This window comes from Globicephala melas, chromosome 10 (genome assembly GCF_963455315.2).
Source record: "Globicephala melas chromosome 10, mGloMel1.2, whole genome shotgun sequence".
NCBI lineage: Eukaryota > Metazoa > Chordata > Mammalia > Artiodactyla > Delphinidae > Globicephala > Globicephala melas.
Window position 1 is genome coordinate 101,790,562 of NC_083323.1, and position 19,022 is coordinate 101,809,583.

The following is a 19,022-nucleotide window of genomic DNA, read 5'->3' on the forward strand; positions in this document are numbered from 1 at the left end:
GGCCCATGTGGACGCCGAGGCGACCCTCAGATGAAGAAGGCAGCCTGGGGGCGAGGGTGCTGAGGAGGGGGCCTCGGCCACCACCAGGGCTCCCCGGCTCCAGGAGAGTCTGGCTGGATTCCAGGACGGGGCCGTGGTGTGGGGAGAGTAACCCAGTATGTCACCTTTCTGCTTCCTGCTATGTGGCGGCCTAGGCGCTGCGACTACCAGGCTGGCGGCCGGACCACGGAGAGGCAGGGAAGGAGGACAAGGATGAAGGGCAGAGGGAGGAGCCGGAAGGAGATCCGGGAAAAGGGGGGGAAGCAGAGGCAGGAGGTAATGGATTAGAAACAAACGTGAAGGGAAGCAGGAAGCTTACACAAAAGAGAGGGAAAGGTGTGCAAGTCAGGCTGACCCGTGGGGAAATGAAGACGTACAGGGGAAGAAAGTCCCGAAAACGTCTAATTCAAGGGTGTCACCCTTCCCACACCTCAGCTGTCAACAGGGCATCTGCCGAGGAGCCGCGCGTTCAACACACAAAAATGCAGCCCCTGCTTCTGGGGGCGTTTAGATATGGGCTCATTTTGGTCAAAGATTAAAACACACGGTAGAATCTGAGGGTGAATTTTAAACCAGCCAATAGTTCCAGGTAATAGAAGAGCAGAACTGCGTAAGCTTGGAGCAGGGGGCGGGGGGGGAGGCGGAGTGAGCCAGTGTTGGATGAAGTATTTTCTTTCATGAAAGATACAGTTAAATACACATTTGAAGTTTTTTTTTTTTTTAGTGCCGCCTTATAAAAACAGGTTACCAAAATGACGGGAATAAAGTGAGGGAGAGAATTATCCGGAGGCGCACTCCACAGCGCCCCAGTTGAGCGCGGCCACCGGGCGAGTTCCGCGGCCGAAGGTCCCCGCGCGGATCCCCGAGCGGCCGAGCCGGGGCCGGGACTGGAGCGCGGGCGCCCGGTGCCCCCCGGGCCGGCAGGACGCGCCCGCAGCGCCCCGCGCGTCCCCGGGCGTCGCACGTGCGCCTTCAGGCGCAGTCTCAGCCGGCAGGGCGGGGGCGGGGGCCAGGCGGCCCGTGGGCTCTGCCCGCGTGCGGGGTCCGCCCCCCTCGCCCTCCCCCCTTCCCCTTTTGCCCTTCCCTCTCAACCGCAGCCCCAGCCCCACGTGCGCGCAGCCCCACGAGGCGCCTCTAGCCAGCCCGCCTCAGAGGGGCGCGACCCCCAGCCACGTGGGGGCGGGGCCCGGCGGGGGCGGGGGGCGGTGCTCGTCCGCGGCCCCTCCTCCCGGCCCTCGGGCGCCCCTCCCCCGCCCGTGCGCGGCCCGCGGGCGGCGGGCGGGGGCGGGGGCGGGGTTGTTGTTGTGCCGAAGCCCCGCCCCCGCCCGCCCCCGGCCCATCTGTTCCCCGCGGGCCGCGGCGACATTGTGCGGGCTGGGCGGCCGGGCCGCGGCGCGATGGGCCCGGGGCAGCCGCCTCGGTAGCTCGGCCGGAGCGGCGCCGGGAGCTGGCGGGCGGCGGGCGCGGAGGCGGCGGCGCTGCCGGAGATGCGCCCCGAGGAGGGCGGCGCGGCCGGGCTGGGCGAGCTGCGCTCGTGGTGGGAAGTGCCGGCCATCGCGCACTTCTGCTCGCTCTTCCGCACGGCGTTCAGCCTGCCGGACTTCGAGATTGAGGTGCGCGGGCCGGGGTCGGGGGTCGGAACCCGGGTGGGGTTCTGGGGGGCGGGGGCGCGCGGGGACCTCTGAGGGGCTGAGTCTGAGGGGCTGAGTGGGGGTCTGAGGGCGGGGAGCGCCCCAGGGCGGCCCGGGAGGGCGGGGGTCGGGGTCCGGGCTGAGGGGACCGGGCGGCGGGGAAAGTTGGGCCGTTACTCCCGGCGGCGTCCCTGCGAGCGCAGCGCGGGGCCGGGCGGCCGGGGGAGCGGACGGCGGGCTTTGTGGGGCCGGGCAGCGGGCGGGCGCCCCTGGCCGGCGCCCCGACCCCTCCCCCGGCCGCCTGGGGTCGAGCGCGCGCGGCCGGCCGGTGCCGCGGCCCCGGACAAAGGTGCGGCACCGGCGCGGCCGGGCGGGCGAGCGGGGCCGTGGGTCCGCCGCCCGAGGGAGGCGCGCCCGGCGGCGGAGGGTGCGCGCGGGCGGGCGGCAACAATGCGGCGGCCTCCGGGTGCGGGGGGCTCGGCGCCGCACGCCGTTTTCAAAGTTGGGACGTGACTCGGACGAGCACGGCTTTTTCTAAAAACGTGAGCGGGACGATGGCTCCCGCCGCCTGAGGAGGAGAAACGACAGATTAGGGAATGCCGAGCGTCAGGACTTGTGCCCCAACCGTCCCGAGGACCCCGTGTTTCCTTTTAGTTGGTGAAAATCCTCAGCACTTTAATTCTGCTGCTCAAAATGGTGGCTGCGGTGGGAGGTGTTGTGGTGACAATGCCGTGGTGGTGCCGCTAAACTTGCCCCTGCCCCATTTTCTCCCTGAAACGTAATAGGACTGAGGTGCTGCTGAATTACGGGTTTAGAGTTTAAGAACCCCGTCTAAAAATACTGTGGAAAAATTTCATCTTGCAAAAATCCATGTATTCCGATTTTACTGACGGAAAAATAGAAGAAAGTAATCTTGCCCGAAGTTGTTACAGAAGTCGAGTAATCTATAAATAACGTTTTATGTTCTAAGTAATGAACCTGTGGTTTCTAAGTATTAGCAGCTTGAATTCCTAAAGGCAATGTAACCTGATCTGAGAGGTCCAATCTGTGTGTATAACAGAAATGAAAAATCGTTGTTACAGGTGAATAATCAGGGCCACTTGAGATGAGTGTTTTCTCTTCGGAGCCCAGTATTTCTTGGAAGTGACACTTTTTTGGTGGTTGTTGTAGTTAAAATGTGTGCTATTTGAAGTATATAAGACACGATTGAATATTTGGAATCCAACGTGTACGTATTTTGGTAATTATCCGTATCTGTTTATAATTTGGAGATGTTGTTCCCTAGATGGATACCTAAGGATAGTGACTTTTACCTCTGCAGTTCTTGTTGTAATCCTTTTCACATGTGTTTTGATGAATGCAAAGTTTAATAACTTAAAGTTTTCAGTAATTGTCAGAAATTAAAAATTTTAAAGTAATTTTTAGGCTTCTAGCAAATTTGACTCCGTGAGCGCAGAATTCACTGAGAACATGGTCAATTTTGATTCTCTAAGTATAATTAAATAAGTAAATTATTTTTATTTTGCTTAAGTGATTTTTTTTTAATCTAATAGTTTATTGTCCTGAAAGTTTGACAAACAATCCCTTGGTTAGAGTTTATGATGCACTGGAAGAGCCTTCTTAAAAACAAACAAACAAGAAACAATACTACTGCTCAGTTGGACAGCTGCAAGGGCCCTATAAAATCTTAATTTACTGCAACTTTAAAAGATAGAAATGATGAATAATACCAAGTGGTAGAAGTTGGGTATCAGCTTTTTTAGGAAACCAGTTTTCAGCTGTGGGAAAGAACTAATTTTACCCTTGACCACCAAGGTAAACCCATGGATTTATAGAAAATTTAGGAAGCAGAATCTTCAAGGACTTGGCTTCTATTTATCTAAAGCAAGGCAATCTCTTAGATAGCTGAAGGTCTGGGAGCATTCATGCTGCAATTCTGCAAGAGGTCAAGACCTCCCACTTAGAGAACTGATCCCCAAAGCATGGATATTTTTATTTTTGCATGTAAGAAAACCTTTTTACTGTTAATTAGCCTTGAATGTACAGGATTTCCTTAGATGTCAACGTACCAGATTCTTGTTTCTTGGGATATGTTTAGGGACTTGTATGTTGCTGCCCCCCAAGTATGGGTCCTGTAATCATCAGACCAAAAATCTGCGAATGTGTAGGTATGCTTTAAGTTAAAAATTTCTGATTTTAAAAACAATGCATAATCATTATATAAGACTTGAAAATCATTATATAAAATATAGGTAAGAGACTTAAATCACCCATAATCCCACCACTCAGAGATAAAAGCTATTAACTGTTAACATTGTATCCCACCACTCAGGGATAAAAGCTGTTAGCTGTTAACATATTTAGAAATTCCCAAACATGCTCACACGTGTTTTTGTGCCCTGGATTAAGTGGTGGTTTAATTTTTCAGTTGAGGAGATTGAGGTGTAGCTGGACAACAGTAGATTAATGATACTGAATTCAGTAGTTGGTGTTATGAAATATCTATAACTAGCTGCTTAACTGGATGGATTACCAAAGAAGCTCATGGCACACCTTCTTTGCCTCAGAAAATTATCAAATTCAGAGCCACTTCATTTATATCAAGTGTTCTGTAATTGTTTAACATTCTAGTGGGTTAGGCTGGTTATGTTTTGTCCTGATTCGAGAGTGAAGAATGGTGAATTGATCTCCCGAAAGATTTAGTACTGGAACTTCCCTGGTGGTGTAGTGGTTAAGAATCCGCCTGCCAGTGTAGGGGACACAGGTTCGAGCCCTGGGCTGGGAAGATCCCACATGCTGCGGAGTAACTAAGCCAGGAAGCCACCACTGCTGAGCCTGCGCTCTAGAGCCCATAAGCCACAACTACTGAGCCCGCGTGCTGCAGCTACTGAAGCCCACATGCCTAGAGCCCGTGCTCCACAACTAGAGAAGCCACTGCAATGAGAAGCCTGCACACTGCAACAAAGAGTAGCCCCTGCTCACCACAATTAGAGAAAGCCCGCGTGCAGCAATGAAGACCCAACACAGCCAAAAATAAATAAATAAGTAAATTTATTAGGGGAAAAAAAAAAGATTTAGTACTAATTTTTTTCCCGCCAGCCAAGTGATCTTTACAGTGGTAGCTTGTCTTACTTAACCAGAGTAAGGTAAGGGACGATAGACCATCTTCAGTAATCTGGTCTGGAGTTAATCATGGTGGGTGTAGGGTGGGTTGCAGGGGGAATCCCATCATAAACATTTTGGGCATATTTTCTCTAGAGAAGAAACCAACCATGGGGCTTCCAGGTGGTTCTTTGAAAATGGTCATGTAGAATTACCTGGTTCATATAGTAGCGGCAAGATGAAAATAATGTGATGGTCCTGTCTACTTTTTTTCTTGAGCTTCCTGCTTTGAGTACAGAATCCTTTGCCTTCCTGGTTGTGGTTGTATGTGGGTTAAGTCCCTCACCTCATCAGCATGATGATCTGGGGGCAGTGTCTTTAATTCGGGTTCCTGTTGGTGTTTCCTTGGATCCAGCCTCTTGAATCAAGAGCTCTAGGCATGAATTATTAAACATGAAAATAAGTGATAGAACTTGCTGAGGGTAACTTATTAGTACATCAGGCCTATCAGTGGTCTCTGAGCCTGGGGCCCAAGGATGGGTTATAGGAGACTTTGTGTTGGTGTACGTATGTGTACTTTGTCACTTCCATCAAATTTTGAAAGAGATTCCAACCATAGGAAGGTGAAAAGGCCTTAAACTAGATGAAAGATTTAAGTTGGCCTTGAGTAGGGGAACCAGAAGGCTAGTTTCACAACACAAGATGCCCTGGACCAGGAGTTAGGAAACTTGAATTCTTATTACTAGCTTTGCCCCTAACTATGTCTGTGACCTTCGGCAGGTCAAACAGCCTAATGAAAAAGGACACTTGTATAGTACTTTGTACATTTTCCAAATGTTATTTTATTCATAGCCATCCTTAACCATCACTGGGAGGTAGGAATTATCTTAATTTTGCAGATGAGGAAATTGGAAGGTTAGAGAGGCTAAGTTTCTTGGCACAGACTCTCACCTGGATCTCAGGTTCTTTGATACCAAATTCTTTGCTACTGCTGCTACATCGCACTGCTTCTACTTTAATTTTCACCATCTATAAAATGAAGGGCTAGACATAGAAGTAATGGCCAAGATTCCACAGTGCAAATGTACAGTTCTTTGGTTCGTAATAACGTGGGGTACAGAAGATCCTTTTTAAAACTTCTGCTGGGACTTCCCTGCTGGCGCAGTGGTTAAGAATCCGCCTGCCAGTGCAGGGGATGCAGGTTCGAGCCCTGGTCCGGGAAGATCCCACATGCTGCGGAGCAACAAAGCCCGTGTGTCACAGCTACTGAGCCTGTGCTCTAGAGCCCCCAAGCCACAACTACTGAAGCCTGTGTGCCTAGAGCCCGTGCTCTGCAACAAGATAAGCCACCACAATGAGAAGCCCGCACACCGCAATGAAGAGTAGCCCCAGCTCTCTGCAACTAGAGAAAGCCCACGCACAGCAAGGAAGACCCAACGCAGCCAAAAGTAAATAAATAAATAAAATAATTAAAAGAAAAACAAAAACTTCTGCTGAATACAGAGGGACAAGTTCATGATTTCATTTGTTTCTTTCAGCAAATAATTATTGAGCATCCATTATGTGCTAGATGCAGTTTATTAGGTGCTGGAGGTACAGATGTGAACATAACAAAAAAATACCTGCCTTCTTTAGTGGAAGGAGACAGATAATAATAAACTAATTGGCATAGAGAGAGCCAAGTTGAGGGGGTAGGTTGTTGGAATTTAAAATAGGGTGATTAGGTGTGGGTGGCCTCATTGAGAAGATGGCATTTGAGCAGGACTGAAGGAAATAGGGGATTTAAGATTATTTAAAAACTAGTAGTTTGTGGGACTTCCCTGGCGGTCCAGTGGTTAAGACTCTGCGCTTCCACTGCAGGGGGTGCAGGTTCGATCCCTGGTCAGGGAACTAAGATCCTGCATGCCGCGCGGCGCTGCCAAAAAAAGAAAAATTAGTAGTTTGTCAGAGTAACGTATTGAATGGAAAATACCAGATGATAAATGTCTTCTAAGACTCAGGGTGTGCTCCTTCTCTGAGGAGGGAAGGCCAAGAACAGGATGGGAATTCCAGAGGGGCAGATCTTGAAACCCTAAAAAGGGGACTGCTCCGTCAGAGTGTCATTCAACCCAAAGTGAACACTGGCTCCTTTTCTGCTTAGACCAGTGTCTTGAAGAGGAAGTCCTCTTCTTCTTCACTTGGCTGCATGTGAAGCTTCAAAGCTTCAAACTGGGAGCTTCTCCAGTTGTAGAAAGGGTAATAACCTCTCATCTCTGAAGGACAGCCCATGTTAGCACCTGGCTTGCTCTACCACGGAAGTTCAGTTTGGTCTTGCTTAATTTTCTGGAACACAGAGGGGAAGCCTAAAATACGACCTGGCAGCATGGCAGCATTTGGTACCACCGCCTATCTGCCCTTCGATCAGGAGAAGCTGAGTGCTGGATTCTTGTGGTGTGTTGGGCTGGCGGTAAGCATGAGGGGCTCTGGCAGAGTGCTGGGAAACCCGCCAGTGTGCAGGGCGGGTCAGGTGAAAAGTGGGTGTGGGCAGAGCCCCGGGGACAGAGGGCACAGCTTCTGACTAGATGGGCTTAGATCTAGTTGATGGAATTGAAAATACTTTCAAAAGGGATCAAGCAGAGAGAGCCAAAAACCTGGACTGTGGGCCCACCTCTGTCATTAACTGGAGCTGTGATCTTAGGCAGATCACTTGGTTTCAGATGCCCCAATCTATAAAAAGGCAATTGTGGACTAGGTGATTCCTGGGTTTTTCCTCTGTCAGCGTGCTACGATTCCCTTCGGATGTTTCTCAGCATGCAGGGCACAGGTATCTGATCCAGAAAGTCACCGACCTCCCTGGTTAGGACCAAAGTTATGAGCTGTGTTGGGGTCCGTGTCTTACAAATTAATTTTGTACCAAACTAAAGCTGCAAATCCATACTTGATGTGTTTGTGGATTGTATGAATTTGTTTTTCTGTGGAGATCTTGTCTGCATATACATTACTTTGAGGGTAGCTTAATTGATGTTTTCACTGTCTTCGAGGTCCTCAAACTAAGATTTTGTATTTTGAGATTATGAGGAACTCATAAAGGAGGATGAAGGTCTTGAATTCTGTTCTTTTCAGTTCGCTTCTGTTTGTTCACTTAAATTGAACAGCATTCACACTTATAACTTTGAGTGGAGACCGGTTGAAGGTTCTGACCTGGGGCTTGCCTCTCATTTGACGGTGAAACTTTGCAGGTATCTGTACTCTGCTTCCCTGTATTTTCCTGTTTCATTGGGCTCTTTCTTGGATCCTTTCATCATGTCTTCTCTACAGGAGCCTCTAACAAATACTAGTTTATACCGGAAAACTCGGGAAGGTTTTTTACCGTAGTTCTTAGATCGAGACAGGAGTAGTTGGATGGTGGTACCAAGCTCAGGATTCTCCCAACCTCGCGCTGTGACATTCGGGGCCGGACTACAGCCGCGTGAGTGGCGGGGCCGCGTGCACCCAAAGACGTGGTGCCTCCCAGAGTCCGCCCTCCGCGGTCACACGAAGAACCCCGGGCCCTGAGGCGGGCGGGGGCCCCTCCCTACAGGGAGTCCCCGTCCTGGGTGCGAACCTGTGATGTTTTTACGTGTAGGGTTGAAGGGAGTTAGCTGTGCTTGGTGTGCCGTCATCAGCAACTGCACGTCAGAAATCTGGGAAACAGATGCTTTGTTAATTCTTTTCTTGGAGTCGTTTAGGGGAAGAGGATTGGTGGGGGGGGGGTGTTGCGGAGAGGGCGCTGAGACTCCTGAGGGACGAAGCGGGGACCTCCCTCGGGCCTCCCAGGACCGGAGACGGCAGCGGGAGGGGGGCTAGCGTGCGTGCGTGTGCGCGCCCGCCTGCCGGGATGCAGCCCCTCAGGCTGTAAGAGGTGTGTAACTGTTCCGCGGGGCGCTCGCCTTCCCGTGGGGTCTCCGCTCATGTGGCACCGCGCGCGCGTCGTGGGTGCATACGCGGCTTCGTTTTGGTCGGGAGCGAAGGTTGCGTGGTGGCGGCCCGAGCCGTGTGCAGGACACGCTGCGGGCTCGCGGGCGCCCAGGAGTCCCGGCGGCCGGCGGTGTGGGGTCTGGCCCCTACGCCACCTTGCCCGGCAGTGACTCCGTGACGCAGGTTATCCACACTCCCGTGGGAAACGGGGTGCGGCTTATGTAGAAATGTACGGAAAGTTTCGTGTCCTGATCTCGCGTGGACTGGAAGATGGGCATTTGGCTGGTCCAGGCACATGGTCGTGTTCTGGTACGTCTCACACTGTCATGGTCACTTCAGGTTTGGCCCCCGGCCGAGCCGCTACGGCTTTCCGCGGGTGGCTTGGCTGCATGAGTGTGGCCCCTGGACTGAACGTGTGAATGGTGTCACCACAAACTGTGCCTCCTTCTTTGCCCCCCCATGAACCCCCAAGTTAAGTGAAAACAGAGGCAGTGATGGAGCCACGGTTACTCTAAACTCTTCATGTTTTTAATGTTGAACCTTCAAATCAACTCCCGTTAATAATTGCCGAGAACGGAGTAAGTTCTTACAGCTGAGAGTGGTGTGATTGGTCAGCTGGAGTGGAGAGTGTTTTCTCCAGGCCAGTTGCTTTTCATGAACACCCCTCCCTGAGTCGTCATTGTTTCAGCAGCAGTGCACTGAGGACGGTGATTTGCTTGACAGAAAATGTGTTAAATTAGCAGACCTACTTCTTTAGCAGATCTTTTCTCACCCCCATTCCCATTGTGTTTCTTCTGTTTCGCTGAAGGTTGTGTTTGCAGTCTTTTAGGTGTGGGAGACAATTTTTATAATCGGTGTCCTGGAGTTCTTTGCTTAGGGGACACTGTTATATAGGGGGAAGGTGACTTAGAGAAATTTCACTTGTGCCATAATTAAGGGATTTAATTTTTTTCACTCTTAGGCTGGTATGATTTGGGTTAGTATCCCACATGTTGTTAGAACGTTCCCCTCCCGGTCCCCAACATCCGGTAAGGGAGGCTGGATGCCTGCTTTAACAACATAATGGAAAACGTGTCTCTCAGAAACAATGTTGAGGATGCCTGTGTCCTTATACCACTAGAGTTTCATCACTTTTGGTGATGGAGCCCTCTTCATTATCTATAACTCTACTTGGATTTCTGTACTATGCAAGCCTTCAAAGTGATAGTGGAATTACAAACAAAAGGGGAATCTAAAATCCCAGTCTCCCTTCTGTCTGTTATTGTCATCTTTATTAACATTAACGGCCCCAGAATAATTGCAGAGGTATGGGACCAGGTGGCTCTTCTGCTGCCCTGGGGAATTAGAGTATGTTGTGAGGGAGGAAAGGGTGAATGGCTGGGTGGCAGCGATGGCTGCAGGAGCTCAGAGGCCACAGGGCTCATGAATGACGTGCTTCTTGTGGAAGGCAGGGCTGGGAGTGGGGGGGTCACAGTGAGTAAGCGCATTGCAATCAGAGTTCTCTCATTTGGAGGGCTAGTGAAAAATGAGGTTGACAGACAGGAGGTGGGACGCTGCAGCAAGCCTGGAATGCCAGGCCCACTCGTGTTAATCTTTTTTTTTTTTTTTTTTCCAGTATGCGGGCCTCTCACTGTTGTGGCCTCTCCTGTTGCGGAGCACAGGCTCCGGACGCGCAGGCTCAGCGGCCATGGCTCACGGGCCCAGCCGCTCCGCGGCATGTGGGATCTTCCCGGACCGGGGCAGGAACCCGTGTCCCCTGCGTCGGCAGGCGGACTCTCAACCACTGCGCCACAGGGAAGCCCCCGTGTTAATCTTTTTTATTCAGGCAGTGAAGTTTTGGGCAAGAATGACAACAAAGTTTTAGACTAAGAATGTCCTGGGTACTAAATGTTTTAGATTAAGTCTGGTATTGGTAACTGGGCTTAACTCTAGGAGTGGAGTGGTTGTGAAATGCTGCAGGTAGCGGTAACAGGAAAGGACCTTCGTCACTGGCTTTGAATAGTGCGACTAGGTGACTGACAGTGTTGGGTGCATAGAGAGGGTGGTATCTGGTAAGGATGTTTTTGGCTGCAAGTAATGGAATGCTGTACTCACAGTGACTTAAAAAACTCTGTGGACTGTCCTATAACACGTGGTCTGGAGGATCCTGGCAGGTATGCTGCTCAGTGACAGTGTCCTTAAGCGCTCAGGCAGTGGTCTGCGAGTGGTTACAGGATGGTTTGCATAGCTCCAAGGTCTGCATTGCTGAGTGATGCAGGGAAGTACAGGAAAATTACAATTGAAAATCAATTGTATGTTGAGTTGGTGATTTGAAGAGGCTGGAGATGACTTCAGAGAAGGCTGTTGGGAAAAGGAAGAGGGAAAGGCTAAAACTACATTGTCCTGGAATGAGAGACGAAAAGAGCTCTCTAGGAGGCTTAAGAGAATGGTGGAAAAGAATGAACTTTTTAAAAATATTTATTTTATTTTATTTATTTTGGCTGCATTGGGTCTTCGTTGCCGCACGCGGGCTTTTCTCTGGTTGCGGTGAGCTGGGGCTACTCATCGTTGTGGTGTGCAGGCTTCTCATTGCGGTGGCTTCTGTTGTTGCGGAGCATGGGCTCTAGGCGCGCGGGCTTCAGTAGTTGTGGCACACGGGCTCAGTAGTTGTAGCTCATGGGCTCAAGAGTGCAGGCTCAGTAGTTGTGCCACACGGGCTTAGTTGGTCCGCGGCATGTGTGATCTTCCTAGACCAGGACTTGAACCCGTGTCTCCTGCATTGGCAGGCGGATTCTTAACCACTGAGCCACCAGGGAAGCCCAAGAATGAACTTTTTAGAAAAACTTTTTCACGAGTAATATGTAATATTATAAAAAGAAACCCCAGTTCCTCCTAGGTTAATGTTTTAGTGCTGTACTGAAGAGGTCAATTGTAGGACAGCCTATCCCCTGCTTTTTTTTTTTTTTTTTTAAGACAATCTCAAACGTTTATTGCCTTCATAACAAAACAAAATATGAAGCTCAGAACTGGATCACTTGGCCCTTTCTCTTCTCATCTCCTCCCAGCTCAAAATGCTTGCATCTCTTAATAGCCAGCGTTCTCTTAGATCTGCAGTTGGGCTCAACACATTCAAGCCTCAGCACAATCTTCTTTGTAGTTTTAGCCTTTTTCCGGAAAATCGGCTTAGTCTGCCCACCATAGCCACTCTGCTTCCTGTCATAACGCCGCTTTCCCTGGGCATACAGAGAATCCTTGCCCTTCTTGTACTGTGTCACTTTGTGGGGTTGGTGCTTGCCACACTTCTTACAGAAAGTCCGGGAGGTTTTAGGAACGTTCACCATGTTTGCGAGAGCGCTATCGGCACAGAAAGCCTATCCCCTGCTTTTTAAAGAAGAGTCAGCTTGTTTCCAAATTCTCCTCCCTGTCTTATACTAGCAGTCCTCTTCACTCTTCTATCCCCTTCTGATTGTTGGGAGTGGGGTGGTAGTGACCCCACCTAGGATTGCCAGTTGCTCCTTGTTTTAGCTTCCTATATAGGAAAATGAAACTGAAAATCTGGGCCCAGAAGTGTACCCCTTTTATCATTAGAATTTTAGATTTACTTTTGCTTACCTATTGATTGTTTGGAATTCTTCAGTTTGTAGTTTTTCTCTGTTAAGTATTTAATGATTTGTATGACTACTACTTAATGGGACTCATTCTTCCATAATGGGAGTTTATGTACAAATAAGATAGGTATCAATGTGGTGCTTCATTCTAACCACAGTTCCCCACACCTGGGGAAGTGACAGCTCAACAGAAAGGAGTAGTTCTTCTGTTTGTTTGTTTGTCTTATCTGCCACCTAGCTCTACAAAAATTTTTGGAGGTTATCTGGCTGCTCCACCTGCCCTTTGCCCCTTTTCCCTCCTCCTGGCTGAAGTAAGTCTATATCCTGGCTGGTAATCTGACACATCTTGCAAGAAAAGATGAACTGGATCAATCAAATTCCCATTCTTGGGATTGTAACCTAGGAAATACGAGGGTTATCAAGTTAGTGTGGAAAAGCAGTTAAAAGGTCACAGTGAGGGCTTCCCTGGTGGCGCAGTGGTTGAGAGTCCGCCTGCCGATGCAGGGGACACGGGTTCGTGCCCCGGTCTGGGAAGATCCCACATGCCGCGGAGCAGCTGGGCCCATAAGCCATGGCCGCTGAGCCTGCGCATCCGGAGCCTGTGCTCCGCAACGGGAGAGGCCACAACAGTGAGAGGCCTGCGTACCGCAAAAAAAAAAAAAAAAAAAAAAAAGTCACAGTGAGAAGCCTCGATGCAAACCAAATTCTTGCATGTGAAGGAGCAGAAACTGGAGAGAGACCCAGCATTAGGGGAATTAATAGGAAGGCTCCAGCCCCAACACATTGGTGTCCATCCTGCAGGAACCCCCAAGCATCTGAGGGACTCTGTACTCCTTGCCCCCTCCCTTTTCTCCATGTGTGTGTATTAAATATTTTATAAACGTAGGCTCATACTTTTACTTAGACTTCTGAATCCTGTTTTATTCAGTTAACAATATTACATGACACAGGATGCCCTTTCATAGCATACGTTATGACTTTAATAGCTGTGGAGCGTTCATGCTCTGATTTATTTAACCAATCCTCAGTGGAGCATTGAGGTTATTTTTAGTTGTTTACTATCATAACAGCCATGAACAGAAAGATTGTTTTCTTCCCAAGATAGAATTAGTGTTTTTGTTCATTAGACTTCTCTTATTACCCTCTATAATCGAAGTCTTAAGTTTTGAATTTTCTTCATAGTCAGTTTTTATCTTGCATTTCATGACAAAAGCTAACATGAATTTGGTGCCCACTGTGGGCACTCCAGGCACTGCTTGGTGTTTCTCATGCATCCACCTATCCTTTTTTAAAATTGAGATACAATTGACATACAACATTAGTTTCAGGTGAACAGTATAATGATTCCGTATTTGCATATGTTAAGAACTGATCACCACAGCAAGTCTAGTTAACATCCCACACTGCACATAGCTACAAATTTCTTTTCTTGTGATGAGAACTTTTTAAGATCTACTCTCAGCAACTTTTGCTTGTACAGTACAGTGTTGTTAACCGTGGTCACCATGCTGTACATTACATCCCCACGACTTACGTATTTTATAAATGGAGGTTTGTGCCTGTTTACCCCCTTTACCCATTACACCCACCCCTGCTTCTGGGAACCACCGGTCTGTTCCCTGACAGTAAGTTGCAGACATGATACCCCTTACTCCTAAACACTTCTGTGTTTTTATGCCTTAAAAATACAGACATTTTCTTACATAACCATAGTATAATTATCAAAATCAGGGAATTAATACTGAATAAAATTTCTAGATAATAGTATATCATATTGTCAGCTGACCCCAAAATATTAATGTATAATTTACATATTTTTATGATTTTAAATACAGTGTTATTTTAGAAATTATTTTGCTGGCTAGGGTTTTCAATCTAGGATCATGTGTTGCATTTAACTATCGGGTCTCTTTCGGCTCCGTTAGCCTAGAGTGGTTTTTCAGTTTTTGTCTTTCATAACCTTGACCTTTTGGAATTGAGACAGTCCCTCAATTTGGGTTTGTTGTATGCACTCTCATGATGAGATTCAGGTTCTGTGTTTTGGCAGGTGTACTAAAGAAGTGGTGTGTCCTTAGGGCATCATATCAGGAGTCACGTGATGTCACTTGGTCCCATGGTGATGGTTATTATTAACTTTCATTGCATGGTTTGAGGTGGTGTCTGCCAGCTCTCTCCTCTGTGAAGTTACTGGTTTTCTCTTATAATTAGTACATAGCTGGTGGGGAGAGGCTATGTAAACATCCTGTTTCTCATCAAAATTTCACCCATTTTAATCCTTGCATGCTTCTTTGCCTGAGTCAATCAGTACATCATAGTTGCCAAATAGTTATTTTCAAATTACATCATTCTTTTTACATTTATAAGTTGGCATTCATAGTTTTCATTCACAGATTTTAAGTGTTTGATTCAAAACTGTTTCTGGTGTCTGATAAGAGTATAATTTTATACATTTTTTTTCTTGGAAATTTCATCTAAATGAATAAGCATTTGATATAGTAATTTTCACAAAGTGAAATAATTTTTTAAAGCTTCAGATCTTATTTTTTCTTTATACTTTGAGAAGTTTCAAACATACAGTGAAGTTTGAAGACAAATAGAGGTGAGCCCTGCATACCTTTTCTTTAGATTCACCGGTTGGTAACATTTTACCACATTAGCTTTATGTTTTCTTTTCTTTTAAATTTTGATTTATTTACTTATTTTTAATTAATTAATTTATTTTTGGCTGTGTTGGGGCTTCGTTGCTGCGCGTGGGCTTTCTCTAGTTGTGGCGAGCTGGGGCTACTCTTCGTTGCGGTGCGTGGGCTGCTCATTGCGGTGGCTTCTCGTTGCAGAGCACGGGCTCTAGGTGCGCGGGCTTCAGTAGTTGTGGCCCACGGACTCTAGAGCGCAGGCTCAATAGTTGTGGCGCATGGGCTTAGTTGCTCCACAGCACGTGGGATCTTCCCGGACCAGGGCTCGAACCCGTGTCCCCTGCATTGGCAGGTGGACTCTCAACCACGGCACCACCAGGGAAGTCCCTTTTTTGTTGAACCATTAGACAGTAAGTTGGCAATGTGATGTTACTTCCCTCCCCCCCAAAATACTTTGCCATGTGCTTCATAAAAATAGGGACACTCTCCCACATGACCACATCAGCATGTTCACATTTAAGAAAATTAACAATAATTTTGTAATAACATCCATATCCAGACATCCTCACTTGTCCCCACAGTGACTTTTAGAGATGTTGTCCCTCACCTCTATCCCGGATCACACATTTGTTTGGTTGTTAGGGGGTTGTTTTTTTTTTTAAATTTTTCATTCATTCATTTTTGACTGCATTGGGTCTTGGTTGCTGCGCGCGGGCTTCCTCTAGTTGGAGTGAGCGGGGACTACTCTTGGTTGCAGTGCACGGGCTTCTTATTACAGTGGCTTCTCTTGTTGCCGAGCACGGGCTCTAGGCGCGTGGGCTTCAGTAGTTGTGGCACGCAGCCTCAGGAGTTGTGGCTCGCGGGCTCTAGAGTGCAGGCTCAGTAGTTGTGCCACACAGGCTTAGTTGCTCCGTGGCATGTGGGATCTTCCCGGACCAGGGTTTGAACCCGTGTCCCCTGCATTGGCAGGCGGATTCTTAACCACTGCACAACCAGGGAAGTCCCAGGCGGATAGTTTTTAAGCAGGTTGAAGCCAACCCATTTATCTTAGTAATAAGGAAAAATTGGTAAAATGATTTAAATTTCAAGCTGCAAGTATATTAGGTGAAATAATAAGGAAAAAAGAGAGTTCATTGGAATAATACTGGCTCCAGTCCAGGCTGTGCTTAAGGTGTGGGCAAGCTGCCTCTCTGAGCCTCAGCTTCTTCGTTGGCAAGTTACTGGCTTATTCCATAGGGTTATGCTGAGATTCAAATGAGCTGAGGCATAGGAGGGCCTGGCACACACAGATTTCTACACCTGGTAACTATTATCATTAAGGTTTTTTTCTCCTTTTAGTTTTTTTTTTTGCGAGACGTGGGATCTTCTACCAGGGCTCAACCTGTGCCACCTGCAGTGGAAACGTCGAGTCTTAACCACTGGACCACTAGGAAGTTCTCATTTTAGATTTTGAATTATGATAATGTTTTAACAGAATCATTTGGAAGAAAGGAATTAAATAATAAAGATATGTTAGTGAGATTGCTCATTTACTTATTTTGAAGTCAAAAGGCAATAAAATTGTAAAAAGAAAATCAGTCACATGCTTACGTGGATTAAAGTGATTGCTGAGTACAGGTTTTTAATAGCTTTATAGAGACATAATTCATATTCCATACAATTCACCCACTTAAAGAGTATAATTTTGGTTTTAGTGTATTCATAGATGGGTACAGCCATCACCACAGTCAATTTTAGAACATTTTCAGTACCTCAGAACGAACCCATACCCTTTGCTGTTACCACCTCTATGTCCCATCTCCCTCCCCAGCCACGAGCAACCACTAATCTACTTTCTGTTTCTATAGATACCCTCTTCTGAGTTTTCATAATGAATGGGATCATACAGTATAGGGTCTTCTGTGACTGGCTTTTTTCACTCAGCATCATTTTTTCAAGGCTCATCCATGTTGTAGATGAGTGCTTCATTCCTTTTCATGGCTGAATGATAACATCCCATTGCATGGATATGTGGTGCTATATTTACCTGTTGATGGATATTTAGGTTGTTTCCATCTTTGGCTTTATGAACAGTGCTGCTGTGAACATTGGTGTACTTTTTTGTGTGCAGACACGTTTTCAGTTCTCTTGGGTATATACCCAGGAGTGGAGTTGCTGGGTCATATGGTAACTGTGTTTAATCATTTGAGAAACTGCCTGTTTACCAAAGAGGCTGTACCATTTTCTGTTTCTACCGGCAGTATATGAGGGTTCCAGTTTCTCCACATTCTTGTTATCTGACTCCTTGAGTCTAGCCATCTGGTTAGTGTGAAGTAGTATCTCGATGTGGTCTTGATGTGCATTTCCCTGATGACTAATGGTGTTGAGAGTCTTTTCATTTGCTTATTGGCCATTTATGTATCTTTCTTGGAGAAATATGTATTCAGAATCTTTGCCCATCTTAAAATTGGGCTGTCTGCTTATTGTGGAGTTATCAGAGTTCTTTATATATCCTAGACATAAGTCCCTTATCAGATATATGATCTGCAAATATTTTCTCCCATTCTGTGGGTCGTCTTTACTTTCTTAATGGTGTCCTTTGAAGAACAAAGTTTTTTTTTTTTCCCCAAAATTTTTTCAATTTTTCTTTTTGGCCGCGCCACGTGGCTTGCAGGATCTTGGTTCCCCAACCAGGGGTTGAACCCAGGCCCCGGCAGTGAAAGCGCCCGTCCTAACCACTGGGCTGCCAGGGAATTCCCTGAAGAACAAAAACTTGAAATTGATCTATTTTTTCTTTTGTTGCTCATGCTTTTGGTGTCATATCTAAGAATCCTTTGCTAAATCCAAGGTCATGAAGATTATACCCCATGTTTTCTTCTGAGAGTTTTATAACATGTAGCATAGTTTTATAGTATTTTGGTCTTTGATCCACTTTGCATTAATTTTTACTTATGACGTGAGGTAAGGGTTCAACTTCATTCTTTCTCAGGTGGCTGTCCAGCTGCCCAGCACCATTTGTTGAAAAGACTGTTCTTTCCCCATCAAAGTGTCTTGGCACCCTTGTCAAACATCAGTTGACCATGGATATATATATAGGTTTATTTCTAGACCCTGAATTGTTTCACTGATCTATACATCTGTCCTTGTGCGAGTACTAACACTGTCTTGATTAATGATGGTTTGTAGTGAGTGTTGAAATTCAGGAGTGTGGGTCCTCTGTTCTTTTTCAGGATTGTTTTGGCTACACCAGGTCCCTTTAGAATCGGCTTGTCAGTTTCTGCGAGGATAGCCGCTGGGATTTTGATAAGGATTTGGTTGAATCTGTTGATCAGTGTAGGGGGTATTGCCATTTTAACAATAAGTCTTCTAATCCATGAACATGGGGTGTTTTCCCATTTTTAATTTCTTTGAACAATGTTTTACAGTTTTCTGAGTGTAAGTTTTTGTGCTTTTGTTAAATATATTCTGAAATATTTTCTTTTTGATGGTATTTGTGAGTGGAATTGTTTTCATTTTCAGATTGTTCATTAACATTGTGTTTTTAAATCAATTTTATTAATTCTAATTTAAATACAGTGAAGTTGCACCTTTTTAAAATGTGTAGTTTGAGTTTTGACCAACGCATGCACCCTTGTAACAACCACTACTCCAATCAAGATATAGAACATTTTGCGGGGGGAGGTGCTTCCCTGGTGGCGCAGTGGTTAAGAATCCTCCTGCCAATGCAGGGGACACAGGTTCGAGCCCTGGTCCGGGAAGATCCCACATGCCGTGGAGCAACTAAGCCTGTACGTCACAACTACTGCGCTCTAGAGCCCTCGAGCCACAACTACTGAAGCCTGCGCACCTAGAGCCTGTGCTCTGTAGCAAGAGAAGTCAACACAATGAGAAGCCCGTACACCGCAACAAAGAGTAGCTCCAGCTCGCAGCAACTAGAGAAAGCCCGCGCGCAGCAACGAAGACCCAATGCAGCCAAAAATAAATAAATCTATTAAAAAAAAAAAAACCACAAACATTTTGGGGGAATTCCCTGGTGGTCCAGTGGTTAGGACTCTGTGCTTTCACTGCCGAGGGCGTGCGTTCAGGTTCCATCCCTGGTCAGGGAATAAGATCCC

The 19,022-nt window shown here is 47.1% G+C and overlaps 2 protein-coding genes across 4 annotated transcripts in view; one reads left to right on the forward strand and one right to left on the reverse strand.

Moving 5' to 3' along the window:
• Positions 1–1,496: 1,496 nt before the first annotated feature.
• Positions 1,497–19,022, forward strand: part of CECR2 (CECR2 histone acetyl-lysine reader) — a 154,455-nt gene continuing 136,929 nt past the window's right edge. For all 3 annotated transcript variants that reach the window (XR_009565572.1, XM_030834844.2, XM_030834845.2), the window contains exon 1: positions 1,497–1,652. Coding sequence is in view for 2 of the 3 variants with exons in the window: in XM_030834844.2 (XP_030690704.1) it covers positions 1,527–1,652 (126 nt within the window). In the remaining variant the exon portion in view is untranslated. The remainder of the gene's footprint in view (positions 1,653–19,022) is intronic.
• On the reverse strand, positions 11,664–12,051 carry LOC115841114 (large ribosomal subunit protein eL42-like). Its single transcript, XM_030834846.3, has one exon. The coding sequence runs from the start codon at positions 12,026–12,028 to the stop codon at positions 11,708–11,710; it is 321 nt and encodes a 106-aa protein (XP_030690706.1). The 5' UTR covers positions 12,029–12,051; the 3' UTR covers positions 11,664–11,707.

Excerpts from the sequence above, each read along its gene's own strand:
- LOC115841114 (XM_030834846.3), bottom strand. The coding sequence starts at position 12,028 with ATGGTGAACGTTCCTAAAACCTCCCGGACTTTCTGTAAGAAGTGTGGC.